General features: G+C 47.1%; 2 protein-coding genes across 3 annotated transcripts in view; both read right to left on the bottom strand.

Moving 5' to 3' along the window:
- Nucleotides 1-24,980, bottom strand: part of LOC310761832 (retinal guanylyl cyclase 2-like) — a gene marked incomplete at its 5' end in the record, with an annotated part of 299,090 nt that overhangs the window by 213,391 nt on the left and 60,719 nt on the right. The window lies entirely within an intron of this gene.
- Nucleotides 1,767-24,031, bottom strand: LRRC32 (leucine rich repeat containing 32). Of its 2 annotated transcripts, none has more exons than XM_083609858.1 (3): nucleotides 23,679-24,031; nucleotides 14,548-14,603; nucleotides 1,767-4,298 (listed from the first exon to the last, which is right to left on the bottom strand). In XM_083609858.1, exons 1-3 carry the CDS (start codon nucleotides 23,794-23,796, stop codon nucleotides 2,364-2,366), a joined length of 2,109 nt encoding a protein of 702 aa, XP_083465984.1. In that variant the 5' UTR covers nucleotides 23,797-24,031; the 3' UTR covers nucleotides 1,767-2,363. The 2 variants fall into 2 exon arrangements, with proteins under 2 accessions (XP_083465984.1, XP_083465985.1); XM_083609859.1 differs by having other exon boundaries at nucleotides 14,548-14,638; nucleotides 23,679-24,030.

Raw genomic sequence — 24,980 nt, 5'->3', positions numbered from 1 at the left:
GGAAGGATCTCCAAGGGTCCTCTTGTCCAACCCCCTGCAATGCAGGAATCTCAGCTAAAGCATCCATGACTGATGGCCGCCCAACCTCTGCTTGAAAACCTCCAAGGAGAGCCCACCATCTCCTGAAGGAGACCGTTCCACCGTCAAACAGCTGGCATCTCCTTTCTTGTAACGTGAAGCCACTGGTTCGAGTCCCACGCTCTGGAGTAGGAGAAAACAAGCTTTCTCCATCTTCCATGTGAAAGCCCTTGAGATATTTGAAGATGGCTCTCATCTAGTCCAACCCTCTGCAATGCAGGAATCTCAGCTAAAGCAACCACGGCAGGTGGGGCCCTCCAACCTCTGCTTTAAGGCCTCCCAGGGAAGGAAGCCCACAAACTCTGGAAGCATTATGGCTACTCAGCAGGCAGCATCCCAGCCCAACCTGACCTGGGCAGAGGAAGCACGGAAGGATGAACCAGGGTATCCCATCCTTTGTGAGGAGGGCGCCTGCCAGAACTTCCAGGGTCTGCCAGTGCAGAAGGTGTGGAGAACGTATTTCGGTCTGAGGGCTGCCTTCCCTTCTGAGCGACCTTATGGGGGCCGCATTCCAGAGGTGGGCAAGGGCCAGGGGCCAGAATGGGTGGAGCAATTAACGTTATACAGTAGTCTAGATTCTACACATGCTCCACTGTGGGGGTGCAAATATCCAGAGTGTGGAGGTCAGGCGGGATTGCTATGAGGAATTATGAAATATGAAGCAAGCCATTGTGTCAGCAACGAAAGCATTGCGTTGACTGGGTTTGATTCATTGACAATAGTTTCTGATCGAATCCCACAGGCCTCTCCACCTCTGCCATTTGCTTTCTCTACACCTGACAGGCATGTATAAGCATTCTGAAACACAGGCCCGTCCCTTCATCAAGCATCCTCAGTACATTAAGTTAATAGGTTACTTTGATGTAGTTTGTTAATCTTTAGATAGATCTTAAGGGCCAGGAAGAGAGATCACAAAGAGATGGTAAATGTTACCCATCCTTCCTGTCCTGTTTACTCCTTTTTATGACCTCCAGGGTTTCCTAAAAGCATTCCTCCTTCTTTCCTATTTTATATACTCTGAACTATGCATGCTCAAGCAGGAAATTAGCTCTTTGTAGTTTTAACTTTAACTTTGTCCCCACGTGGGTTTTTTTTTTAAATGATCAGAGGAAATCTGATTGGTTCTTATGAACACTGTCTAAAAAGTTCTTTTGTGAATAAAACGACCTGGACCGAGGGGTGGAGAGGATTATTATGGGCACCTCCTTCCAGAGTCTTGCTGGTCAAGCCTCATGTGTATTCTATTAATCAGAGTCCAATACTTCCTTGCTTTGGAAATGCTACACTCCACGTGCTCACCCCCCCTAGTCTTCATCCAGACAAGCGAGAAGCATCGCTAGAGTCCGAGGACACATTCCAGCGAGGCAAAAATATTAGACAATGGTGGGAAGCAGGGCAAGTGGGAGATGTGCGCTGGGGCAGAGGACTTGTGTCTCAGAAGGGCGTGTGGCCTGGAGACAGTTCTGAAGACCAGGTAGATGGACCTTTGGCCCCTTAGCCTGAGATTTCCCACCCCTGTGATAGATGGGAGAGGAAATACGGGTGGTTTCTTAATTATAAGAATGATTGATGTACCTCCCATTCTAATCCAGAAAAAAATGGGGTCCCAGGTGTCAACAGTTTGAGAAATGTGGGTGGGTTTCTCTTCACAGCTGGAGGATCCCCATATGAGGTGTTTTTTTGGGGGGGGCTGTTTCTCAGTAACTTGGTCACCAAGTGAGGACTTGCATGTATGCGGCTCCTCTGTTAGCTGAGGGGGCATCTATTTTGAGCACATTTTAAACCAGAACTGCATGAGAACTTGAAGGTCTTGGTGCTTGTGGGCAAGGACAGGGGCTCTGTCCAAAGACCTGTTCGTAGCTTTGCACTTTCCAAGCCACACATCTGACCTGGAGTCCATTTTTGGTCCCAGTCAGCCTCCATCTCTCTGCCCCAAGAAAGACAATAGCACTGCCTGTCTGGCTGGACTTGACTGTTCCAGAGCGTTGACATGATTCCTTTGCAAACTGTTCTGTAAACATATGTCTTATGCTCAAATTATTTAAGGAGATCATGTGCTCTATGCACCATTGCTCAGCAGCTCAAAAGATGAATGTACAATTTTAATTGAAAAATAAAGTAGATTTGTTCTGCATGTGTGAATGAGTCATCGCAGAGTAATCCCACAGACCAAGCTTTCATCTTCTCACTTCCCATGTTCTTCAGTGGGGTCTGTTCACACCTTTGGATGTGAGTTGTCCAGTGGTGAGGGATGGAGGGATGGAAGCCCACCTCAGATGTAAGACCTATGCCTTAAAGTGTCGGCCAAACATGTGCCTGCGATAGCAGCAAAACACACCCACCCCAACGACGACCAGGGACAGAGCCAGGACAGCTGCCACCAAGATCAAGACGCTCATCTTCTTGAGGTCCTCCTTCTCACAATCTTCTGGCCTGATGTCCCTGACTGCCATTTCTTCTTCGTAGCCAAAGCTCTTGGCGTACTGACATTTGGTGAGGTCCAAGTTGGGGATCTCCACAGTGGCCCTGTGGATCATTTGGGAGAGCCAAATGTTCCCACAGCAACTGAGCGGGTTGCCCGCCAGGTACAAGTTCCGTAGGTTCTTCTCCAAAGTTGGGATCTTGCTACCTTTGAGGTCGCTGAAGCTGTTGTTCTGAAGATCAAGGACTTCCAAGGCACAGCAGTTCTCAGACCAAGCAGGCAACCAGCTCAATCGGTTGTCTGACAAGTTGAGATATTTGAGGTGCGGGAAAAGCGGGAAGTCGGTGCTCAGAGATGTCATGCCGTTCCCGTGCAAATCCATATATTTTAGAGACATCTCCAAGCCTGAGAAAGATTTGGGCTCTATGTGGAGTCCCCAGTTCAGAGAGAGGTCCAAGGCCACAAGTTGAGTCCTGTAGAAAGCATGCATGGGAATCCTCTTCAGCTTGTTGTCGGAAAGGTACAAGTGCTGAAGTTCAGGAAGGTCAACGAACGAGACGCAGCCACGGTCTTCCCCAGCGAGCCTTTTCCTGGCTAACCCTGAATAGAAGCCACAAAGACAGAGGTTGTTGCTTCGGAGGTTCAGGAGCGAGAGGCGAGGGAGGTTGGAAAAGATGTCTGGTGGCAGTGCTTGGAGACGGTTGCCTTGGAGAAAGAGCTTCTGCAAGTTGACCAGGGTGCCGGAACCCCATTCCAGATGCTGCAAAGAGTTAGAACTGAGGTCGAGGATAGTCAGTGAGACCAGCTCGGCACTTGCCATGAAAGTCTGGAGGCAGTTTTTGCTGAGGTTGAGAACCTGAAGGGCAGACATGGAAGTGAAGAACTCGCGAGGGATGGTTTGGATCTCATTGTAGCTCAGGTCCAAATATAACAGTCCAGGCAGATGTGGAGAGCTGGTGTTGTTCTTCTGAACCTGGTCCTGAAGACCAAGGGATGTGTCCATCCAGCCGTAGTCGCCATCATCGTCATCACGTGGAGATTCCACCATAACAAACTGCATTATGTTCTTGGATAAATTCAGGTAGGCCAGTTTGCTTGCCTGCGTGAGAAATGGGAACCGAAGCAGCTTATTCTCGCTCAAGTCCAGCCAAACCAGGTTGAACTCCTTCTCTGATTTGGTGGAATGGAAGGTCTCGATGCTGTTCCGGCTGAGATCGAGAACTCTCAGCTGTTTCAGGTTGAAACCAGCAATACAGGTGAGGGAGTTCATAGAGAGGTTGAGCTTGGAGAGTTGTGACAGGATCTCAAAGGCTCCTTCTTCTATATCCATGATCATATTGCTGTGAAGGTTCACTTCAACCAGACCTGGAGACCCCTGGAACGTCCTTTGTGAAATTTCTATAATGCTGTTCTCCGCCAATGAAAGATACCGAAGCGAAGGAGCTTTGTGGATGAAATGTTCAGCCATCCCAGTGTAGAGTCTGTTGCGGGACAAGTCTAGCGTTCTGACTTGGGGGAGTGAGCCAAGCCACAGGTCATGTTGAGCCAACTGGTAGAGCTGGTTGTCGGCCAAGTTGATCTCCTCCAAATTCCTCATATCTCTGAAGATTTCAGACTCGATGAAACCGATATAATTGGAACTTAAGTCTAGATGGCGGAGGGAGGTGTAAAAAGCCAGGGGGCTCTCTGTGATGTTCAGGAGCTTGTTTTTGGAGAGGTCGATTTTACGTAAATTTGGGTGAAGCTCCGGAGGTATCTGGTGAAGATCTTTGCCGTGACAAAATGCCTCCATACTTCTCTACAGAAAACGAAAAAGAGAGAGAGAGAGAGGAATGAGTTAGGATGACATTCACATTGCCTACAGCTCAGAGCCATCCAACGAAAATAAATGTTGGAAGATTCGGGGCAGATAAAAGAAGGAACCTCGTCACACTGCACAGAATTAAATTATGGGGACCATTATAAATAAATTCCGATTTTTTATTAGGGATTGTAGGTACTGATATTCCAAAGGAGCAGAAAAGACTTTTTATGTATTGCGACAACAGCTGCACGGATGCTACTAGCCTAGAAATGGAAAGAAGACCCTATCAGAGAGAAATGGCAAATTAAGCTGTTAGACTATGCCGAAATGGCAAGACTGGCTGGAAAGCTCAGAAACCAAGAAAACCAAAACTTCAATAAAGAATGGGAAAAATTTATAATTTATCTTAGAGACCACTGTAAGCAGATGAAAACACTAGCAGGACTGCAATAACACTTGTAATGTAGCAAATGCTATGAATAAAACGAAGAGACATAAAATATGGATTGTGAAATAATATGCAGTTGAAAAGAATAACAATAGGACCCGAGGAAGGGAAGGTGGGAATTTGAGAGATTAGGAGAAATCTCTAAATAAGGATATGTATTTTTGTATTGTACTGTTGTGATTCTATATCTGTAAAACCAAATAAAAATTATTTCAAAAAAATATTATGGGGATCATAGACGTAGAGTTGAAAGGAACCCCAAGGGTCATCTAGTCCAACCTGTGTAATGCAGGGATATTTTGCCCATTGTGTGGCTCAAACCCACAACCCTGAGAGTCTCATGCTATACCAACAGAGCTATCCCTCAGTAGCGTGCATGTAGAAATGTCCTTGCAGGAGAATTTGTGATGGCCACAAACTTAGATGGCTTTAAAAGAGGATCAGACAAATTCATGGACACAGTGGTACTTTGGTTCTCGAACAATGCCTTGGTTCCCAAACACCAAAAACCCGGAAGTGAGTGTTCTGGTTTTTGAATGTTTTTTGGAAGCTGAACATCCACTGTCAGCTATTGTTTCTGGGGCACCTGCACCAAACAGAAGCTGCGCCTTGGTTTTTGAACATTTCGGAAGTCAAATGGACTTCTGGAATGGATTAAGTTTGGCGCTTTTGTTTTTGCTATTTATTTCACGTTTTTATTTTTGAGGCTTTTTCAGTTCATTTGTTTTTGCAACTGTGTGGAACCCAGTTCAGCTACTGATTGATTGACTGTGTGACTGCGGAAATGGATAAAAGCCCCCCATCCAAACAATGACTATCATCAGTGCAGGTAAGGGGGGGAAATTAATTTTAATTTTTATCATCTACAATAATGTCTTATTTATTTTATAGTACAGTACATTGACTATTACTTTCGTTTTATGGATTGATGGTCTCGTTAGATAGCAAAATCCATGTTAAATGGGTTGTTTTTAAAAGTCTGGAACGGATTAATCTGTTTTACATTATTTTCTATGGGAAAGAGCGCCTTGGTTTTGGAACGCTTTGATTTTGGAACGGACTTCCGGAACGGATTAAGTTTGAGAACCAAGGTACCGCTGTATTGGTAAAGTAGGCTTGTTTGGACACATATCCAATCCTGCATACAGGGAAGCTAAAGGTATTATCAGAGCTCAAGGGCGCATTTTAGCCAGACCGACACTTTCAAAGAAGGGTGCAAAGCAGGGCCAATGAAGAGGAGAGTCCTGAGGGCCAGACGCAGAGGCTTGGAGGGCCGCATTCAGTGCGCAGGCATGAGTAAGCGTTCTCTGCATTGGGTCGCCTTCCACCTCTGCTCCTCACCCTTCTCTTCTTGTTTGCATCTATCAGGGGTAGGCAACCTAAGGCCCGCAGGCCGGATGCGGCCCAATCGCCTTCTCAATCCGGCCCGCGGGTGGTCCGGGAATCAGCGTGTTTTTACATGAGTAGATTGTGTGCTTTTATTTAAAATGCATCTCTGGGTTATTTGTGGGGCACAGGAATTCGTTCACCCCCCCAAAAAAAATATAGTCTGGCCCACCGCATGGTCTGAGGGACGGCCCACGGCTGGAAAAGGTTGCATCTATCATTGGAGATTTTGCTGAGCACCCTCCCCACCCATCATAATTCCAAAACAAAGCCTCTATATCTCTTTCCACATTGGGGGGAGGAGGCTCCCCCCTTTCACCACCCTCTCCTTTCCTGCCCAGACATTACTTTTGAACCCCGTCCAAGTTTCTCCAGATCTCTCTTCTGCTTTGCAAATATAATCTCCTTTCTCTGTTGGCTCCGCGACCGCAGTCTATTCGGGGGTATTCCATATGGAATAGGAAAGAATGCCGAAGGAAAACAGGATGCGTGTCGTTCGCACGGGCTCCAGCCCTCTCAGGAACGGTCGAGGGAACTATTTGGAGGCTAGGCAATGCTTCGGACCTCTCTGAGGGGCCCATCGCTTTTTCAACTTACTCATGTTCCTTTGATCAGCAGCTTGGTTCTAAGACTTCCCAAGGGGAAGGTTCTTCCGAACATGAGAAGCTTCCTTCATGCTAAGACAGTTGTTGTTGTTGTTTAGTCGTTTAGTCGTATCCGACTCTTTGTGGCCCCGTGGACCAGAGCACGCCAGGCACTCCTGTCTTCCACTGCCTCCCGCAGTTTGGTCAAACTCATGTTGGTAGCTTCAAGAACACTGTCCCACCATCTCGTCCTCTGTCGTCCCCTTCTCCTTGTGCCCTCCATCTTTCCCAACATCAGGGTCTTTTCCAGGGAGTCTTCTCTTCTCATGAGGTGGCCAAAGTCTTGGAGCCTCAGCTTCAGGATCTGTCCTTCCAGTGAGCACTCAGGGCTGATTTCCTTCAGAGTGGATCAGTTTGATCTTCTTGCAGTCCATGGGACTTTCAAGAGTCTCCTCCAGCACCATAATCCAGAAGCATCCATTCTTTGGTGATCAGCCTTCTTTATGGTCCAGCTTTCACTTCCATACATCACTAATGCTAAGACAGACCATCCACCAAATGAAACTCAGTGTTGCCTGCACTGACTGACAGCACCTCTCCAGGGTTTCCAGCACCGAATCTCTCCCAGCCCTAGCTGAAGGGAACCAACCTGGGTTTTCTGCATGCAAAGCAGATGCTCTACCCACTAGGCTATGGAAGCAGATAGCTGTTACTTAGGTTAAGCAGTGCTAAGCCAGATGTACCGATGGCCTGACTCAGTATAAGGCAACTTTGTTGCTGAGCAGATAGTTGAATTCTTAATAATAATAATAATAATAATAATTTATTATTTATACCCCGCCCCTCTGGCTGGGCTTCCCCCAGCCACTCTGGGCGGCTTCCAAAAAATAATAAAATACTATAATACATCAAACATTAAAAGCTTCCCTAAACAGGGCTGCCTTCAGATGTCTTCTAAAAGTCTGGTAGGTGTTGTTCTCTTTGACATCTGGTGGGAGGGCATTCCACAGGGAGGGCGCCAGCACCAAGAAGGCCCTCTGCCTGGTTCCCTGTAACTTGGCTTCTCGCAGTGAGGGAACTCGGAGCAGGACCTCAGTGTCTGGGTAGAACGATGGGGGTGGAGACGCTCCTTCAGGTCTACTGGGCCAAGGCCGTTTAGGGCTTTAAAGGTCAGCACCAACACTTTGAATTGTGCTCGGAAATGTACTGGGAGCCAATGTAGGTCTTTCAAGACCGGTGTTATGCGGTCTCGGCGGCCGCTTCCAGTCACCAGTCTGGCTGCCGCGTTCTGGATTAGTTGTAGTTTCCGGGTCACCTTCAAAGGTAGCCCTAATAGAGTGCATTGCAGTAGTCCAAGCGGGAGATAACCAGAGCATGCACCACTCTGGAGAGGCAGTCCGCGGGGAGGTAGGGTCTCAGCCTGTGTACCAGATGGAGCTGGTAAATCCTTCTTTCAGTCCACCTGCTGGTGGCCCCAGATTGCTCTAGGTCAGGGGTGGCCAACTCCCAAGAGACTGCGATCTACTCAAATCTGGCAGTGATCTACCCCCTTTTTGGGAAGTTGTTGAGTTTTTTCAGGGAGGAGGTAAAATGTTGAGCTTTTTTAAGGGGAGCCACAGTTGTTCAGCTTCTTTGGGGGAGCCAATGATCTACCAGTGATCTACTGCAGATGTCCAGTGATCTACCGGTAGATCACAATCTACCTGTTGGACATGCCTGCTCTAGGTGTCTTCATCCAAGACAACCCGGGGCTGTCTCCACCCATCTTGGGCAAAGCCCGGATCCCTCAAACATTCAGGAATCCTATAATTCCTGAGGAGAACTGAGTGAGAGTTCTTCAGAATGACTGTTCTCTGGGAAAACCCTCCCCAAAACATCTGCTGGTGCTTCAGCGTGGACAAAATCAGACAGGCAGAACGCTTTCGAAGGAGCTGAGCAATGTCAAGCTCACTCGTGCCTGTGAGTAATGCAAGATGTGTACAACTGCAGATGAACAGGCCGGACGAAGCGCAGGCTACACCCAAATGGCACATTCCCCCAGAGGCTTGGCTCACTGACTCGGGCGGCAGCTCACAGTTGCTTCTGCGCTAGAGCCCGTTGGCACTGTGAAGGGATTACTCTTCCACAATTAACAGGGGTTAAAAGGGTGGTTCCACACTTAATATAGCATGATAGGGACCAGCCGTGCCCTTCTCCTTGACCCAAATCCTGCTGTAACAGGTCTCCTGCAATGTTAATTAAAAGTATCCTGTTGGCAGGTTGCCCCCGAATTAGTCCTCTTCCACCCTGGTGTATATGTGTGTTAATTATTACTAGCCTCCAGCCATTCTTGTTATAGTCTAATAGGGAGCAATCGAACGAATCTGAAAACAGGAAGCTTTTGATTAAAGGTGCAGTTGCTCTTTAAAAGCCCAGGCAGCTCAAACCTTGCGCATGCCAGAAATGCATTTTCAAGCTCTCCTCTGGCCAAATCAGGTCTGCAAAAAACAAGGGAAGACAACCCAGCAAGCACTGGAACGCAACCATTTGGCAGCAATGCCGCATGGATTCCCTTTCCAGCAGGAACAAGCAAAAGATGGGATTTCCAGAGTTTGTGTACAACTAACTCTTCAAGCAGGGCTGCTTGAAGACGACTCCGTGCACCCCTAAATTCCCTGATCAACTTGGGGCATAAATTCAACAGGAAACTTGAAATATACTCAGAGTCGCAAAGTGATTTCATGCTCTTTATTCAGCTCATAGTGGTGAGGAGGAATGAATGAAAGTCCCCTCAAAGTATCTGCTTTATATACATTATTTACACAATGGGCTGCACATGATTGGCTAATTCCAGAATTCTACTGTAAGCCAATCAGGTTGTGGATTCACTTCTATCTGGAGCATGATTGGGTGGATCCTGCCAACCAATCATACTGCTGCATTGTTCTAGGACCAATCAGACTGCTGCATTCTGAATCCTATTGTTCTAGGACCAATCAGACTGCTGCCTTTTGGATCCTATTGTTCTAGGACCAATCAGACTGCTGCAGTTTGGATCCTATTCAACTCAGTACATAACAAAACTCTTCCGAAGAAGCTTTGTGGAAAGGCACAGGAGAGCATAAGCATGATATCCATATCTGCCAACAGAGAGGGCTGCCTCTCCTTGCTTTATGTTACAGCTGGCTCTCTGGCTTGAAGACAAGACGGCTTAACGAAATTTGAATCTCCTGACCTCCCCACGTCCTCGCAGAGCATCCCAATCAACTACGGGCGGGAGAACGAGAGCTTTGCTCGGTCTTCGATTCGTTCCAGCGAAGAGACGCTCGAATCGCTTGGCCAAGAACGAAGCATTAATAGGGCATAGCTGCCCTAAACCCTGGAGAGCAGCTACCAGCCAGTGTAGCCTATAGGAACCTAGATGAATCCATGGTCTGAGTGCTTCAAAGACAGCTTCTTGAGACTGGGCGCCTTTAGTTCAGTCTGGGAGACAGTGACATACAGGAGGAAGGCAGCAAACTCAGGTGCCTACGGACAGGATTTGTAGAGCAGATTATCACTGGGTGTGCTTTTGCTGCAGGCCAGATCAGACTATGGAACTCTCTCTCACCCTCAGCTAATCCTCTGCTGACAACTACGACTGAAGTGATCCATTGTGGTTTCCTTATACAGTGGTACCTATCTGCCTGCGGACTGCCTCACCAGAGTGGTGTATGCTCTGGTTATCTCCCGCTTGGACTACTGCAATGCACTCTATGTGGGGCTACCTTTGAAGGTGACCTGGAAACTACAACTAATCCAGAATGCGGCAGCTAGACTGGTGACTGGGAGCAGCTGCCAAGACCACATAACACCCCTCTTGAAAGACCTACATTGGCTCCGAGCACAATTCAAAGTGTTGGTGCTGACCTTTAAAGCCCTAAACTGCCTTGGTCCAGTATATCTGAAGGAGCATCTCCACCCACATTGTTCTACCCGGACACTGAGGTCCAGCGCCAAGGGCCTTCTGGCGCTTCCCTCACTGCGAGAAGCCAAGTTACAGGGAACCAGTCAGAGGGCCTTCTTGGTAGTGGCACCCGCCCTGTGGAACGCCCTCTCACCAGATGTCAAAGAGAACAACTACCAGACTTTTAGAAGACATCTGAAGGCAGCCCTCTTTAGGGAAGCTTTTAATGTTTGATGTATTACAGTATTTTAATATTTTTTTGGAAGCCGCCCAGAGTGGCTGGGGAAGCCCAGCCAGATGGGCGGGGTATAAATAATAAATTATTATTATTATTATTATTATTATTATTATTATTATTATTGTTATTATTACCACCTCAGGTGTTGAACATAATCCATTCCTGAATACCGTTCGACTTCTGAAACAGTTAACAACCAAGGCTCAACGGGTGGTTGGGAAATGTCATTGAGAAAATGGAGAAAAGTGCCTCAGAAGCTGTTCGACTCCTGAGGCACGTTCGAAAACGGAAGCATTCACTTTTGGTTTTTCAGTGTTTGAAAAACCGAAGCGTTCGGCTTCCAAAGCATTCGATGTGATTGCAAAATACAGTAGTACCTCTGGTTAAGAACTTAATTTGTTCCGGAGGTCCATTCTTAACCTGAAACTGTTCTTAACCTGAGGTACCACTTTAGCTAATGGGGCCTCCTGCTGCCGCCACACAATTTCTGTTCTCATCCTGAATCAAAGTTCTTAACCCGAGGTACTATTTCTGGGTCAGCGGAGTCTGTAACCTGAAGCGTATGTAACCTGAAGCCTCTGTAACCAGAGGTTGCACTGTAACATACAATTTGGTTTTTGTGCATGTGTGTGTGATATACATGGGTGAATGGATGAATATACATGGGTGAATGGATGGGTGAATAGTAAAGGTAAAGGGACCCCTGACCATTAGGTCCAGTCGTGGCCGACTCTGGGGTTGTGGCACTCATCTCGCTTTACTGGCCGAGGGAGCCGGCGTACAGCTTCCGGGTCATGTGGCCAGCATGACTAAGCCACTTCTGGAGAACCAGAGCAGCGCACGGAAACGCCGTTTACCTTCCCGGCAGAGCAGTACCTATTTATCTACTTGCACTTTGATGCGCTTTTGAACTGGTAGGTGGGCAGGAGCAGGGACCGAGCAACGGGAGCTCACCCCGTGGCGGGGATTCGAACCGCCGACCTTCTGATCGGCAAGTCCTAGGCTCTGTGGTTTAACCCACAGCGCCACCCGCGTCCGAATGAATGGGTATCTAACGATAATTGCACAAACACCATGGGAATGGCTGTGGCTCAGTAGCAGAGCGCTTGCTTGGCATGCAGAAGGTCCAGATTTCAACTTTTGGCACCTCCCAGAAGGGCTGCGGAAAGTCACATTGCCTGAAACCTTGAACAGCCATTTTCAGTCAGTGTGGGCACTACTGAGCTGGGTATAAAGGCATCTTCCTGTGTTCCTACGTTACATTTGGGCAGGTTGGTTTTTTTTAATTGAATTTGCAATGCCTGAAAGAAGAAATGCCAATCCGTACTCGGACGGGTAAGAACGAAACCAAGGTGGAATCTGGCATCGTTCGGACGCTGCACCAATCTGAGCTCCCTTCACTTAGCACTGTTGCAGAAATGTGAAGCAGGCACAGTTCCTAGCTTATGAGAGCAATCCTACAGGAAGGATGTGTGCGGCTAGGAGCCAGCTGAGCTAAGAGCATCCTGGTGCGTTCAGGTTACAGTGGTGTAACTCCCCATCCTTCATGGTTCAACCAGAGATACCTCCAGCAGATCTTATGCCAGTGTAAGTCCTGGAAAGGGGGAGTTCTGGGGGTATGAAATGACTAGAGAGGGAGGACTTAGACCAGGTCCTAGTAACCCTTGACTTGGTCACATTGTGGCAGTGGCCCAAAGGGGCCCTGTAAATCCTTGAGTGTGCTTTTAATAGAAAAGTAGCCTGTCACTTTATGAAACTGGTGATTTTGCAAGTTGATGCACCCCCCCCCCAAATTGGGGCAGAAATACTGCTAATATGTGAACCGCAAAGATACAGCTCAAAACAGAACAGGGCTCAGCAAGGTTTATCTTGCCTGGGCTGGATTGGTCCCGCAGAGATCCCACCATGTGCCAGATCGTGTGTGCGTATGAGTGTGCGCGCCCACAATTTTTGGTGTCTGCGCATGCACAGATGTGATTTTCGGTGTCTGCGTCTGCGCAGGCGGGATTTTCGGCACTGCAGAAGCGAGTCGCTGTGCTGGTTTAGCGCAGCATGAGAGCAGGCAACTCGGTTCAGGGGTGCCGAAAATCGCATCTGTGCATGCGCAGATGCCAAAAATCATGGGCATGCACGCTCACGCACGCACATGATCCATGGGCCTTAGGTTGCTGACCCCTGAGCTAGAACATAAGTTGCTACATGGTGCAAATGGCTCCACGTAACACAGTTTCCCAACATGCACACTAACACAATGTAACAGAACACGGTGGGAATCAGAACTTAATCAGCAGAAATCGCCAGTGCTTATTGCGCATGTGTATTAAACATGAAATGAGGTAATGATGTGTATGACTGGTGGAAACTGAAATGCTTTTTTCAATTTTATAAATACACTGCCTGGACCACCGGGCGGGGTTGCAGTTTTGCGGAACCATCCGAATGTAACCTATTGCTTTGCAATAAACAACGTTGGATTCCTAACTCCTCGCGTTTCTGAGTTTTGTTGGCGTAAACTCAGGAGATAAGCTATTTTCTGGCTTACAACAACATGAACTGGGGACCGGTGTAAGTTAAGCTGGCAAAAAGGACCATTGTGATAGGAATTTTATGGTCTTAGATATATGGTAATGTTCATAAGTGTACCAACCAAGCACATACATAGATCAGCACAGGAAGGCCAACCTGGAACCATTTTGATTCCCAAACTGACCAAATGTTTTCTCTGCAAGGTCAAAGGAAAATGGAAAAGCCTCCCCATTGTCTTTTCCTTCACAAATCGTGTCTTAAGGGTATGTCTGTGTTTGAATAGGGTGTGAGCCTGTGACCTGGCCCAGGAACTAAGTATTTATCATTACAGAAAGACTGGCCAGGCTCCCCAGGCAATCCAATCAAGTAACCTGCCAGACAGGAGATAAACAAGGACAGGAGAAAAACAATATTCAAATTTCCTGTTTAGACCGCCTTTTCTGTGATGTGGGTGTGATGTATCTGAGGGGTGGTCAGGTTACACCCCTTCTGTGATGTATGTATGATGTTTCTGAGGGTGGTCTTGATCTACAGGGTGGCAATTTCAAAAGTCTTTATAAGGCCTTGTGCGCCATTGTTCTGGGTTCCTCCTCTCTCCTGCGGGTGAGGGGAGCACCCTGTTGCAACAGATCAATAAAGATCAAGCTTATTAGCTGCTTTGCTTCTCAATATTCTCTGGTTGGCCTCTGTTATTTTCTCCTACCAATAGGGAACCTATGTAAGGACTCTATATGGGCTCTTGGATACCCCATAAGGGAAAAGGGCAATTTTTGTTTATAATACCATACAACTCAAACACTACTTTAAAGGTGTGTTTTTCCTCTGCCAGGCTTAGCTACAGCTCTCCCAATTCGCCGCCATCTGCAAATTGGATGAGCATCCCCTCAGTTCCTTCATCCAAGTTGTTTATGAAGAACAGGATGATGAGGAACCATTCGTGAGTACTCCTGGGGTTTGGTCAGTCAACCAGCTACAAATCCACCTGACAATGACCTCGTTCGACCCCCATTTTGCCAGCTTCCTTGAGAAAATATCCTGGGGGATTTTGTCAAAAGCCTTACTGAAACCAACACATTACACCAGCTTCTTGCAGGATTTGCCCTGCTTGGGTTCGAACCCTTTGCCAAAGTTCTTACAATTTCACAGGGCGACCGTTCCATCGCTGAGAAGGTTGAGACGTCTCCATTCAGCGCTGCGAGGAAGAGAAAGAGGTAGAATTTCATGGCTCTGTAGAGTGGGAGAAAAATAGAGTCCAAGTTAGAGACCAAACCAGTTGTTTAAGGTAGGGGTTAGAAGAAACGGGTTTTTGAAAGCTGTGATAGACATCATGAAGAATACCGTATTTTTCGCTCTATAGGACGTACCATTTCCCCTCCAAAAGTGAAGGGGAAATGTGTGTGTGTCCAATGGACCGAATGCAGGGGGGAGGCAGGCAGGAAAAGCCCCCAAAAGCCACACACAAGCTCCGCACGGTTCTTGCAGGCTTTTCCTCAGGAGGGAGAAGGGACTGACGCAGCCAGTCAGTCCCTTCTCCCTCCTTGTAGAAAAGCCCACAGGAGCCGCGAGCTCCTTAAAGGGTGTGCGGCTCCTGTGGCCTTTCCCCCGCCAGCCCCAAAGAGCAGGTCGAAAGGAACCCGAAGCCTCCGCTCCGAAGGCTTTGGGTTGCCTTCACTGAAGCCTGGAGAGCGAGAGGGGTCGGTGCGCACTGACCCCTTTCGCTCTCCAGGCTTCCAAGGTAGCCGCCTGAAGGTGAATGAACGCACCTTGAACGGCACCTTGTTTTGGAGGGGGAGAACAAGAAAAAGAATTCTCCCCCTTTCTGCGCAGCGCCTCCTGCCGCTTCACTGAAGGGGCGCTGAGCAGTAAGGGGGAGATTTTTTTTTTCTTGTTCTCCCCCTCTAAAGCAAGGTGCGTCCTATGGTCAGGTGCGTCCTATAGAGCAAAAATTACTCTAAATAGTGGGTACGGATGGGAGAATCAGTCAATTTCAGTTTCTCATTTCTCCAGTCTTAAATTCAGTTCTCCACATTTTCACGTCAATTTGCAAAATTGTTTTTGAATATTCCTCATGAAAATTCATCTGGATTTCAATGAGAACTGAATGCACACATTTCTATACCACTTTGTCTATTATGTGCATCTTTGCAAAGGAACTTCCTCCCAAATAATGCAATTTTTCTATGCTATTTCAGCCGCTATATGCATTCTTAAGGTACGCTTTTATGCCTTTTAGCAAACATCACTTGGCTGGAGAACTGCACTGCGAAATTCAGAGAATTTCGAATTTCAAAGCCTTGCCATGTTTCAGCATATTGTTTCTGAAAGTGCAAGCTAGGTAGCTTTGCTTTTAAATTTGAGTTACTTTGAGTGTCTCTTCCATTCCTTCTTGTGGCAGAGGATTAGCTAGGATGCCAAATTAATGCCTACTTTGGACCCTATGCTTCTTTGTTTGTTTTCAAATGTATTGCTTATCAATCAAAAATTAGGTGTAGCGTGAACATTTTTTTTATTCTGATATACGATATACAATATACGATATCTTTATTGTCATTGTCCCATGCAGAACAATGAAACTGAAAAACTACATAAAACATTCAAAAACCCCTAAAAACTCTGAAACCCCATTTTTAAATACAATATACTCCCATAGAGACCCCTTATGCTGCGTTTAGAACCAGAATTGCATTTACGTAGAAACTGTTTCTCAGGTGGCTAGTCCTGGCCTTCATAATCTATACCTTCTTCCAGAAGGCAGAAGCTGAAAGAGATCATTTCCGGGGTGCGCACTATCCTGCGCTATCTCTGCAGCTTTCTTATGGCACCTGGAAGCATAGATTTGATCCAAGGTGGGAAGAGTGCACCCAATTATTCTCTCTGCAGTCTTTACAACCCAGGACAGCATTGTTTTTCCCCTGACTGTGCAGCTCCCAAACCACACACACAGACCATAAGTTAATACGCTCTCCACAGTGCAATGGTAAAATGCCATCAACAGGTCCTTTGAGAGATTGTTTTTCCGGAGGATTCTCAGAAAATATAACCTCTGCTGTGCTCTCTTCATCAGGTCTTTGCTGTTTTCTCCCCAGGTTAGGTCATCTCTCAGCTCCATTCCCAGAAATCGAAACACCGAGACCTGTTCCACGCACTTCCCCTCAATAATAAGTGTGCCCCAGAGAAAAAAGTTTGAAAACCACCACTCTAGACCTAGCGATGGGGTCCCCAGTGCTGGACAAGGGGTGGCAGCAATGGTGGAGCCTGGCTGTTTGGGGTAAGTTTGGGGCAAGTGGTCTGGCTTAAAAAAAAAGAAATAGACTCTTTTCCTGGTCAGCTGACTTTGCTCTTGGGGAACGGTTGACTTATCAGTCATAGGTTTTATCAGAAGGGATCAGTCAGCATGGGTATTTACTTTAGGTTTTTCTGCGTCTGCTTGAAAATCCCCAAATATCTTTTCAAAAAAACCCGAAGAGTGAATGGTATAAACCTCAAAGGATTGGGGGGTGGAGGTTGCTGTAAAATCACTCAGCATAAAGATTGGAGATAGACTTTTACAGGAAGTTGTGATATGACGGAGACCTTCTTGCTCAAAGTCCTTATACACTCATTATTTTTTCCTGTCTCACTGTCGTGTCCAGTAAAACAGGCTTTGTAGGTTCCCCCCGTCAAGATCCTTCAAAACTGTGTGTTAAAATAACTCAGTGTGTCCATGATGTGCAACAGTGATTGTCAAGTTTCAATTTCTCTCGTTTTCTTATTTTTTCAGTTCTCCACATTTTCGTATCAGTTTGCAAATAATTTTCTGTCTTCTTTTTTATTATTCTTATTGCATCTGTATCACACCTTTCTCTGCAAGGAGCTGAAAATGGCAAACATGGTTTCCCTCCTATTGATTTAATTCCTGCAGCAACCCTGTGAGGTAGGTCACACAGAGAGGCAGTGACTGGCCCAAGGTCACCCAGCGAACATCATGGCTGAGAGGGGATTTGAACCCTGTGCCTTCTGGGTCATAGTCTGATACTCTAACCACTAGACCACACTGTCTTAACGGCTCGTGAATATTCATCAAAATTTTAGAACGACCTAACATACAGTGGGGAGCGGGTGGCACTGTGGGTTAAACCACAGAGCCTAGGACTTGCCGATCAGAAGGTTGGCGGTTCGAATCCCCACAACGGGGTGAGCTCCCGTTGCTCGGTCCCTGCTCCTGCCAACCTAGCAGTTCAAAAGCACGTCAAAGTGCAAGTAGATAAATAGGTACCGCTCCGGTGGGAATGTAAACGGCGTTTCCGTGCACTGCTCTGGTTCGCCAGAAGCGGCTTAGTCATGCTGGGTTAGTCATGCCAGCTGGCTCCTTCGGCCAATAAAGCGAGATGAGCGCCGCAACCCCAGAGTTGGTCACGACTAATGGTCAGGGGTCCCTTTACCTTTACCTTTAACATAGAGTACATATATTATTATTATTATTATTATTAATAATAATAATAATAATAATAATAATAATTTATTTATTTATATCCCGCCCTCCCCAGCTGAAGCCGGGCTCAGAGCAGCTAACAACAATAAAAGTAACACAGCATTCTAAAATCAATTCATTTTAAAATCAATTCAAAATCAAATTAATGGCAACCATTGGGCTAGAGTTCTGTGAGGATTACCAAAGGAGGGGGTCAGACTGTGCCTTGGCCAAAGGCCAGGTGGAACAGGTCCATCTTGCAGGCCCTGTGGAAAGATGTCAAGTCCTGCAGGGCCCTGGTCTCTTGTGACAGAGTGTTCCACCAGATCGGAGCCACGGCCCAAAAGCCCTGGCTCTGGTTGAGGCCAGCCTAATCTCCTTGTGGCCTGGGACCTCCAAGATGTTTTTGTTTGAAGACTGTAAGGTCCTCCGTGGGACATACCAGGAGAGGCGGTCCCGTAGGTACGAGGGTCCTAGGCCATATAGGGCTTTAGAGGTCAAAACCAGCACCTTGAACCTGATCCTGTACTCCACCGGGAGCCAGTGCAGCTGGTATAGCACCGGGTGAATGTGATCCCGCAGTGAGGACCCTGTAAGGAGTCTCACCGCGGCATTCTGCACCCGCTGGAGTTTCTGGGTCAGTCTCAAGGGCAGCCCCACGTAGAGTGACTATGCAATTCTGTGTTGGGTCCCTATATTTGCAACCTTCCTGAACCCATTGCGTTTTTGTACGCTGCTTCCGCCAACGTATGCATCTGAATGTGCATTTTACCCTAGCAAATGCATTTTGGTATGCATGACTTGGCTGGAGCGCTGCATTGCAAAATTTGGAGAAGTGCAAATTTCAAAGGATAGCTTTTGTTCTCGGACTGTTTCAGGAAGTGAATATGAGATAAGTTTGCCTTTAAATGTGAACTGAACTGAATTCCGCCCCCCAATCCCTAGTGGTGACTTTTAATTAAAAATAACAATAAGAAAGCCTTATGCGGATCAGTTGAGGGAGTTGGACGTGTTTAGCCTGGAAAAGAAGAGGCTGAGAAGAGATTTGATAGCCGTCTTCAAATGTCTCAAGGGCCGTCAAACGGGAGATGGAGCAAACTTGTTTTCTCCTGCTCTGGAGGGCAGGATCTGAATGACAGGATGAACTTTCCTAATGTATGAACTGTTTGACAGGGGAACAGATTCCCTCAGGAGGTGATGGGCTCTTTTTCTTTCGAGGTTTCTAAGCAGAGGTTGGATAGCCATCTGTCATGGATGCTTTCGCTGAGATTTCTGCATTGCAGGGTTATCTGAAGGCGGTTGGATGGATGGCGGCTAACAGATTGAGGTTGAATCCTGACAAGACAGAAGTACTGTTTTTGGGGGACAGGAGGCGGGCAGGTGTGGAAGACTCCCTGGTCCAGAATGGGGTAACTGTGCCCCTGAAGGACCAGGTGCGCAGCCTGGGAGTCATTCTGGATTCTCAGCTGTCCATGAAGGCGCAGGTCAATTCTGTGTCCAGGGCAGCTGTCTACCAGCTCCATCTGGTATGCAGGCTAAGACCCTACCTGCCCGCGGACTGTCTCGCCACAGTGGTGCATGCTCTGGTAATCTCCCGCTTGGACTACTGCCATGCGCTCTACGCGGGGCTACCTTTGAAGGTGACCTAGGAACTACCACTAATCCAGAATGCGGCAGCTAGACTGGTGACTGGGAGCGGTCTCCAAGACCACATAACACTGGTTCTGAGACATCTGCATTGGCTTCCAGTACGCTTCTGAGCACAATTCAAAGTGTTGGTGCTGACCTTTAAAGCCCTAAACAGCCTCAGTCCAGTAGACCTGAAGGAGCGTCTGCACCTCCATTGTTCTGCCCAGACACTGAGGTCCAACACTGAGGGCCTTCTGGCGGTTCCCTTGCTGTGAGAAGCCAAGTTACAGGGAACCAGGCAGAGGGCCTTCTCGGTATTGGCGCCTGCCCTGTGGAACGCTCTCCCACCAGATGTCAAAGAGAAAAATAACTACCAGACTTTTAGAAGACATCTGAAGGCAGCCCTGTTTAGGGAAGCTTTTAATGTTTAATAGGTTATTGTATTTTAGTGTTTTGTTGGAAGCTGTCCAGAGTGGCTGGGGGGACCCAGCCAGATGGGTGGGGTATAAATAAATTGTTGTTGTTGTTGGGCTTGATGACGTTTCCAACTCTATAATTTTATGATTCTGTGCTGGTCTGGTTGCAGCCAGTTCCTGGATGGGAGGCCTAAGAAAGCCTTCATCTACCGCCTTGAACGGTCCCAGGTCCAATTTCTGGTATCTTCAGGTAGGTCTAGGAGAGACCTTTGCCTAAACCCCTGGAGGGTCACAACCATTCTGTGACAGATAAAAACACTGAGCTGGATTGGCCAACTGCCAGACTCAGTAGGAGACAGCTTCTTCCTATGTTCCTCTGCAATAAATAAAATAAGCCATGCGCCAGCTTGAGGTCGTAAATGTGTCAAACAGTCGCGTTGCAACGGCTGTTGCCTGGAGGACAGCAAAGACCACATTTACCATCCATACTCCAAACAGGAAATAGCTGTGGTAGCCCACAGAACAACAGCAAATGGGACACTTCGGTCAAGAATCAGCCCAAAAGGGAAGCCGCCTAGGGGTGACACGAAGAAACCAAGTGATGCAACTATCAACTATTTCATGGGGTGACCCCCATCTTCCTATTAGTTCCTCCCATTGACCCTTCCCATTGACCCTTCCCATATTAGTTCCTCCCATTGACCCAATGGTTTCTCCCATTGACCCTTCTGCCCATCTTCCCAGAGCCATTCATAGAATCAAGGTTCCTCAACTCCAACTCTCTGTGTTGCAGGAATCTCAGCTAAAGCACCCATTCCTTGAGGGCTTCATCAAATGCCTTGTTTACAAGGCAACTCCATACTTGTTTAAAGGTAAAGGTACCCCTGACCATTAGGTCCAGTTGTGACCGACTCTGGGGTTGTGGGACTCATCTCGCTTTATTGGCTGAAGGAGCCGTCGTACAGCTTCCGGGTCATGTGGCCAGCAGGACTAAGCCGCTTCTGGCGAACCAGAGCAGCGCACAACGTCGTTTACCTTCCCGCCAGAGCGGTACCTATTTATCTACTTGCACTTGTGTGCTTTCGAGCTGCTAGCTTGGCAGGAGCAAGGACCGAGCAACGGGAGCTCACCCCATCGCAGGGATTTGAACCGCGACCTTCTGATCGGCAAGCCCTAGGCTCAGTGTTTTAGACCACAGCACCATCCATACTTGTCTACTATGGGGTAAAAAAAACCACAATAACCATAGACTTGAATGGGATTGATTCCATGTCAATATGTATAGGATTGCAGCCTTCACAAAATATCTGCCTGTGGTTACGTATATTGTGAACGATGAAAGCCAAGTTAGCATCTGAAAGCTCACGTCTTCTTCTTATGTGAGATGTTTCAGGAGCACACCTGAAGTCCATGAGATGTTTGGAACATAGAATCATAGAAATTGCAGAGTTGGAATGGCAAACACTTCTTTGCAAACACACACACACACACACACACACACACACACACACACTGCATTGGTTCATAAGAACATAAGAAGTAGAAGGCGAAAGTTTTATACAATGTGAAGAGAAACCAGAGTGTGGTCATGTAAGGTGATATAAGCTTTCTGGGAGATGACATATACAGTGGTACCTTGGTTCTCAGACTTAATCCGATCCGGAAGTCCGTTCCAAAACCAAACCATTCCAAAACCAAGGTGCGCTTTCCCATAGAAAGTAATGCAAAATGGATTAATCCGTTCCAGACTTTTAAAAACAACCCCTAAAACAGCAATTTAACATGGATTTTACTATCTAACGAGACCATCGATCCATAAAATGAAAGCAATAAACAATGTACTGCAGTCACACAATCAATCAATCAGTAGCTGAACTGGGTTCCACACAGTCACAAAAAGAAAACAAAAAGAGCCACAAAAACAAAAACACAAAATAAATAGCAAAAACAGACAGACCTCAGTGTAGCACTCAAAATGGAAGCGTAGCACTCAAATCGGAAGTTATGAAAACGTAACACTCAAAACGGAGCAAGTTTGGCTTCTGAAAAACGTTTGCAAACTGGAACACTTATTTCCAGGTTTGCAGTGTTTGGGTTCAAAGTTGTTTGAGTGCCAAAGCATTTGAGGACCAAAGTACCACTGTAATTAAATAAAAAAAATGTTTTAAAAACCTTTTGTTAAAAAAACAGAAGCTTTTCTATTATAGGTACCGACATTCCAAAGGAGCAGAAAAGATTTGTTATGTATGCAACAACGTATGCTACTAGCCCAGAGATGGAAAGAAGAAAGATTCCCCCAGGTGATCAACGTGATCTTGCAGCGCTATACAATGGCTGGGGAATCTTTCAGGTAACCTGGTCCTGGGTCGTTAATTGCAAGACCTTGAGCATATCTAGGGCTGCCATAAGTTCAGAATTTCCTGGAATTAGCCAGGATTCGTCCTTGAAAAATGGATAGAATATTCACATTTGTGTCCAGGTTTTCACTTCTTGAAATATGGCAACCCTAGCATATCCCAGTAGCTATTTGGCAGCCAGTGACATTACCCCAGAACAGGTGTGATATTTGCTCATTCAGGTACTCCATTCAGCAACTTGGCTGCAGCATCCGGACCAAACCCCAGGGGAAGCCCCACACAGAGCACTTTACAGCAGCCTAATCACGAGGCTGGATGAATCACGGTGTAAAACAGCCATCAGCATGAATAACCCTACCCTTCCCTAAGAGCCGAGCTGAGTCGTCCTAACCATGACATCACCCTTGTTTAGTCCATCCTCCATCACACAGGATGAGACCTGGCCGAGTTGAACAACCCTGATAGTGGAATCTCATGCATGTTTACTCAGAAGGAGGGATGGGGAAGAAATTCAGTTCAGTTCACTTTTTAGCCTACCTAATTTGTACTTCCCAAAGGAAGCACCACACAAATATCCCCCAAAATTCGCACTTCTCTGAATTTTTCAGCATGGTTCGCCAACCCCCCAAAAATTGTGTCCCCAAAAAAGTGCGTGTTAGGGGAAAGAGTCCATGAAAATGAATGTATTGGTGAAAGTAACACACAAAAATGTAATTTGGGGGGGGCAGAAATCTTATGTTGTTTTATATTAGGAGAGGTGTGTGTTAAATTCGCCTGAGAGTTTTTTTATGTTTCGTTCGCAAACTGATGTAGAAATGTGGAAGAACGGACATTTGACAGATTTGCCCCTCCTTCCTCAAAAGCAAGTCTCCCTGCTTTCAGTGGAGCTTACTCCCAGGTAAACGCATGCATAGGATCGCAGCCCTGACCCTCTTGATTTCAGCGGGCGAGACATCCAATACAGCCATCAGTGTGTTTACTCCAAAGTCAGTTCCTTTGAGCCAAATGGGATTTTCTTTCTAGGAACTGTGCATGAGAGCGCAGCTTTCAGCCAATGTTCAGCTGCTTCACGGTGGGAAATTAATTGGTTGGCAAACTGCTGCCCTTTGCTGGCATAGCTGTCAACTTTTCCCTTTTCTTGTGAGGAATCCTATTCGGAATAAGGGAATTTCCCTTTTAAAAAAGGGAAAAGTTGACAGCTATGTTGCTTAGACAGTGCCCAGAGTTTTATTTTATTTTTCCTGCTGTTGAACGAAAAACAGAAAGGGAGCAACAGATGTTTCTCTTACGCCGTGCTGTAAGAGTACCCAGAACAAGTCAGAAAATTCCCCAGGAGTTCCTTCCATTGGAGAGACGCCTGTGCTGATTCCCCTTCCCCTTTGATCCTATTCAGAGAAATCCTCTCCCACACTCACCTAGTGTTGTGACAAAAGTGGCCGCTGTCAAGTCCTCCCTCTCCGTTCTTCGCCAGAGGTGCTCAGCCAGTGAACCGCTGGCGCTCCTGACAGGGGGGGTCTCGCCGTCCTGCGGCATTCAAGCGGACTGAGGCTCTCGGAAAGCCAAGAGGAAAGTTAAGTCACTGGAGGAGGGGTGGGAGAAGAGAGAGAGAGAGTTCACGAATGAAGAAACTCCTTGCAGATCAGCCTGCAATAAGATTGGATTCCTTTGCACTCGTCCTCTGAAGCTCCTCCAAAGCATGTGAGCTTTGCTGTAATGATTTCGAAGCATGTGTCTCTCTCTGTGTGTGCGCTCCTCTGGTGCTCTTTATGTTCCGAATGCTCACATTTTTACAGCGGCCAGTTTCCTGGAGCGTCTCGCGTGGGTGAGGACTTCTCCTCTCACATTGACACATGCAAACAATCCTAAGAATGCCAGCTGAAATTCCCTCTTTGCAGATGTGCGTCCCGAGCAAAACGTCGCCGCTTGGAGGTCGCAGAGATCGCTCGCCTGAGATACAGATGTGCGCGGCTGTGGGTGTCTGGGTCAAGTCGTGTTCGTCTTAAAGCGTGGTTGGGGGGGGTCAGGGGGTTGGAGAGAAGGAACAACAGCCCAACCATGCAACAGAGCCTAAGCATATGGTCCAAAGGGGGATGTGAATTGGCGATAATTCGTGCCTTCGCCCACGCAGCGTGGAAAGAAAGGGAATCTAACACTGCAACAGTTGCGTTTGGATTTTTTTTTTTTTTTGGTGTGTGTGTTATTCAAAACTAGCTCCACAAGCGTAACAGTTTAGTCTGTAGCAGCAAAACAAAAAACAAAAAAGGCAGTTCTAAGAGGGATTCGAACACGAAACCTTCAGATTGCAAGATGAGAGCTAAGTTGGAGGTTTTGTGTAACAAATGGGCTCTCCACCCCCATCCCCACCCCCCGCTCAAAGATCTGGCTTTTTGCATGAAGGGAAGTTTGCAAAACCTCCACCAGATAAGGGTCGGATAGCAGTTGCTCAATGCAAGTGATGTTAATCTATGGAACTCCCTGCCACAGGGGACAATGCTGGCCATCAGCTGGGATGGCTTTAAAAGAGGCTCTGCTCTGTCTCCGTACTTAGAAGCAGCCATGCTTCTGAACGCCAGTTACTGGAAACCACAGAAGGGGAGAGGGCTTTTGTGCCCGGTTCCTGCTCGTGGGTTTCGCGTAGACATCTGGTTGGCCCCTATGAGAACAGGGTGCTGGGCTGGATGGGCCATTGGCCTGATTCAGCAGACTGTTCTTATGCT

The sequence above is a fragment of the Podarcis filfolensis genome (genome assembly GCF_964270895.1).
Source record: "Podarcis filfolensis genome assembly, chromosome: 4".
NCBI classification, from domain to species: domain Eukaryota; kingdom Metazoa; phylum Chordata; class Lepidosauria; order Squamata; family Lacertidae; genus Podarcis; species Podarcis filfolensis.
Note: the sequence above shows the minus strand (reverse complement) of the source record. Positions and strands in the feature narration are given on the sequence as shown.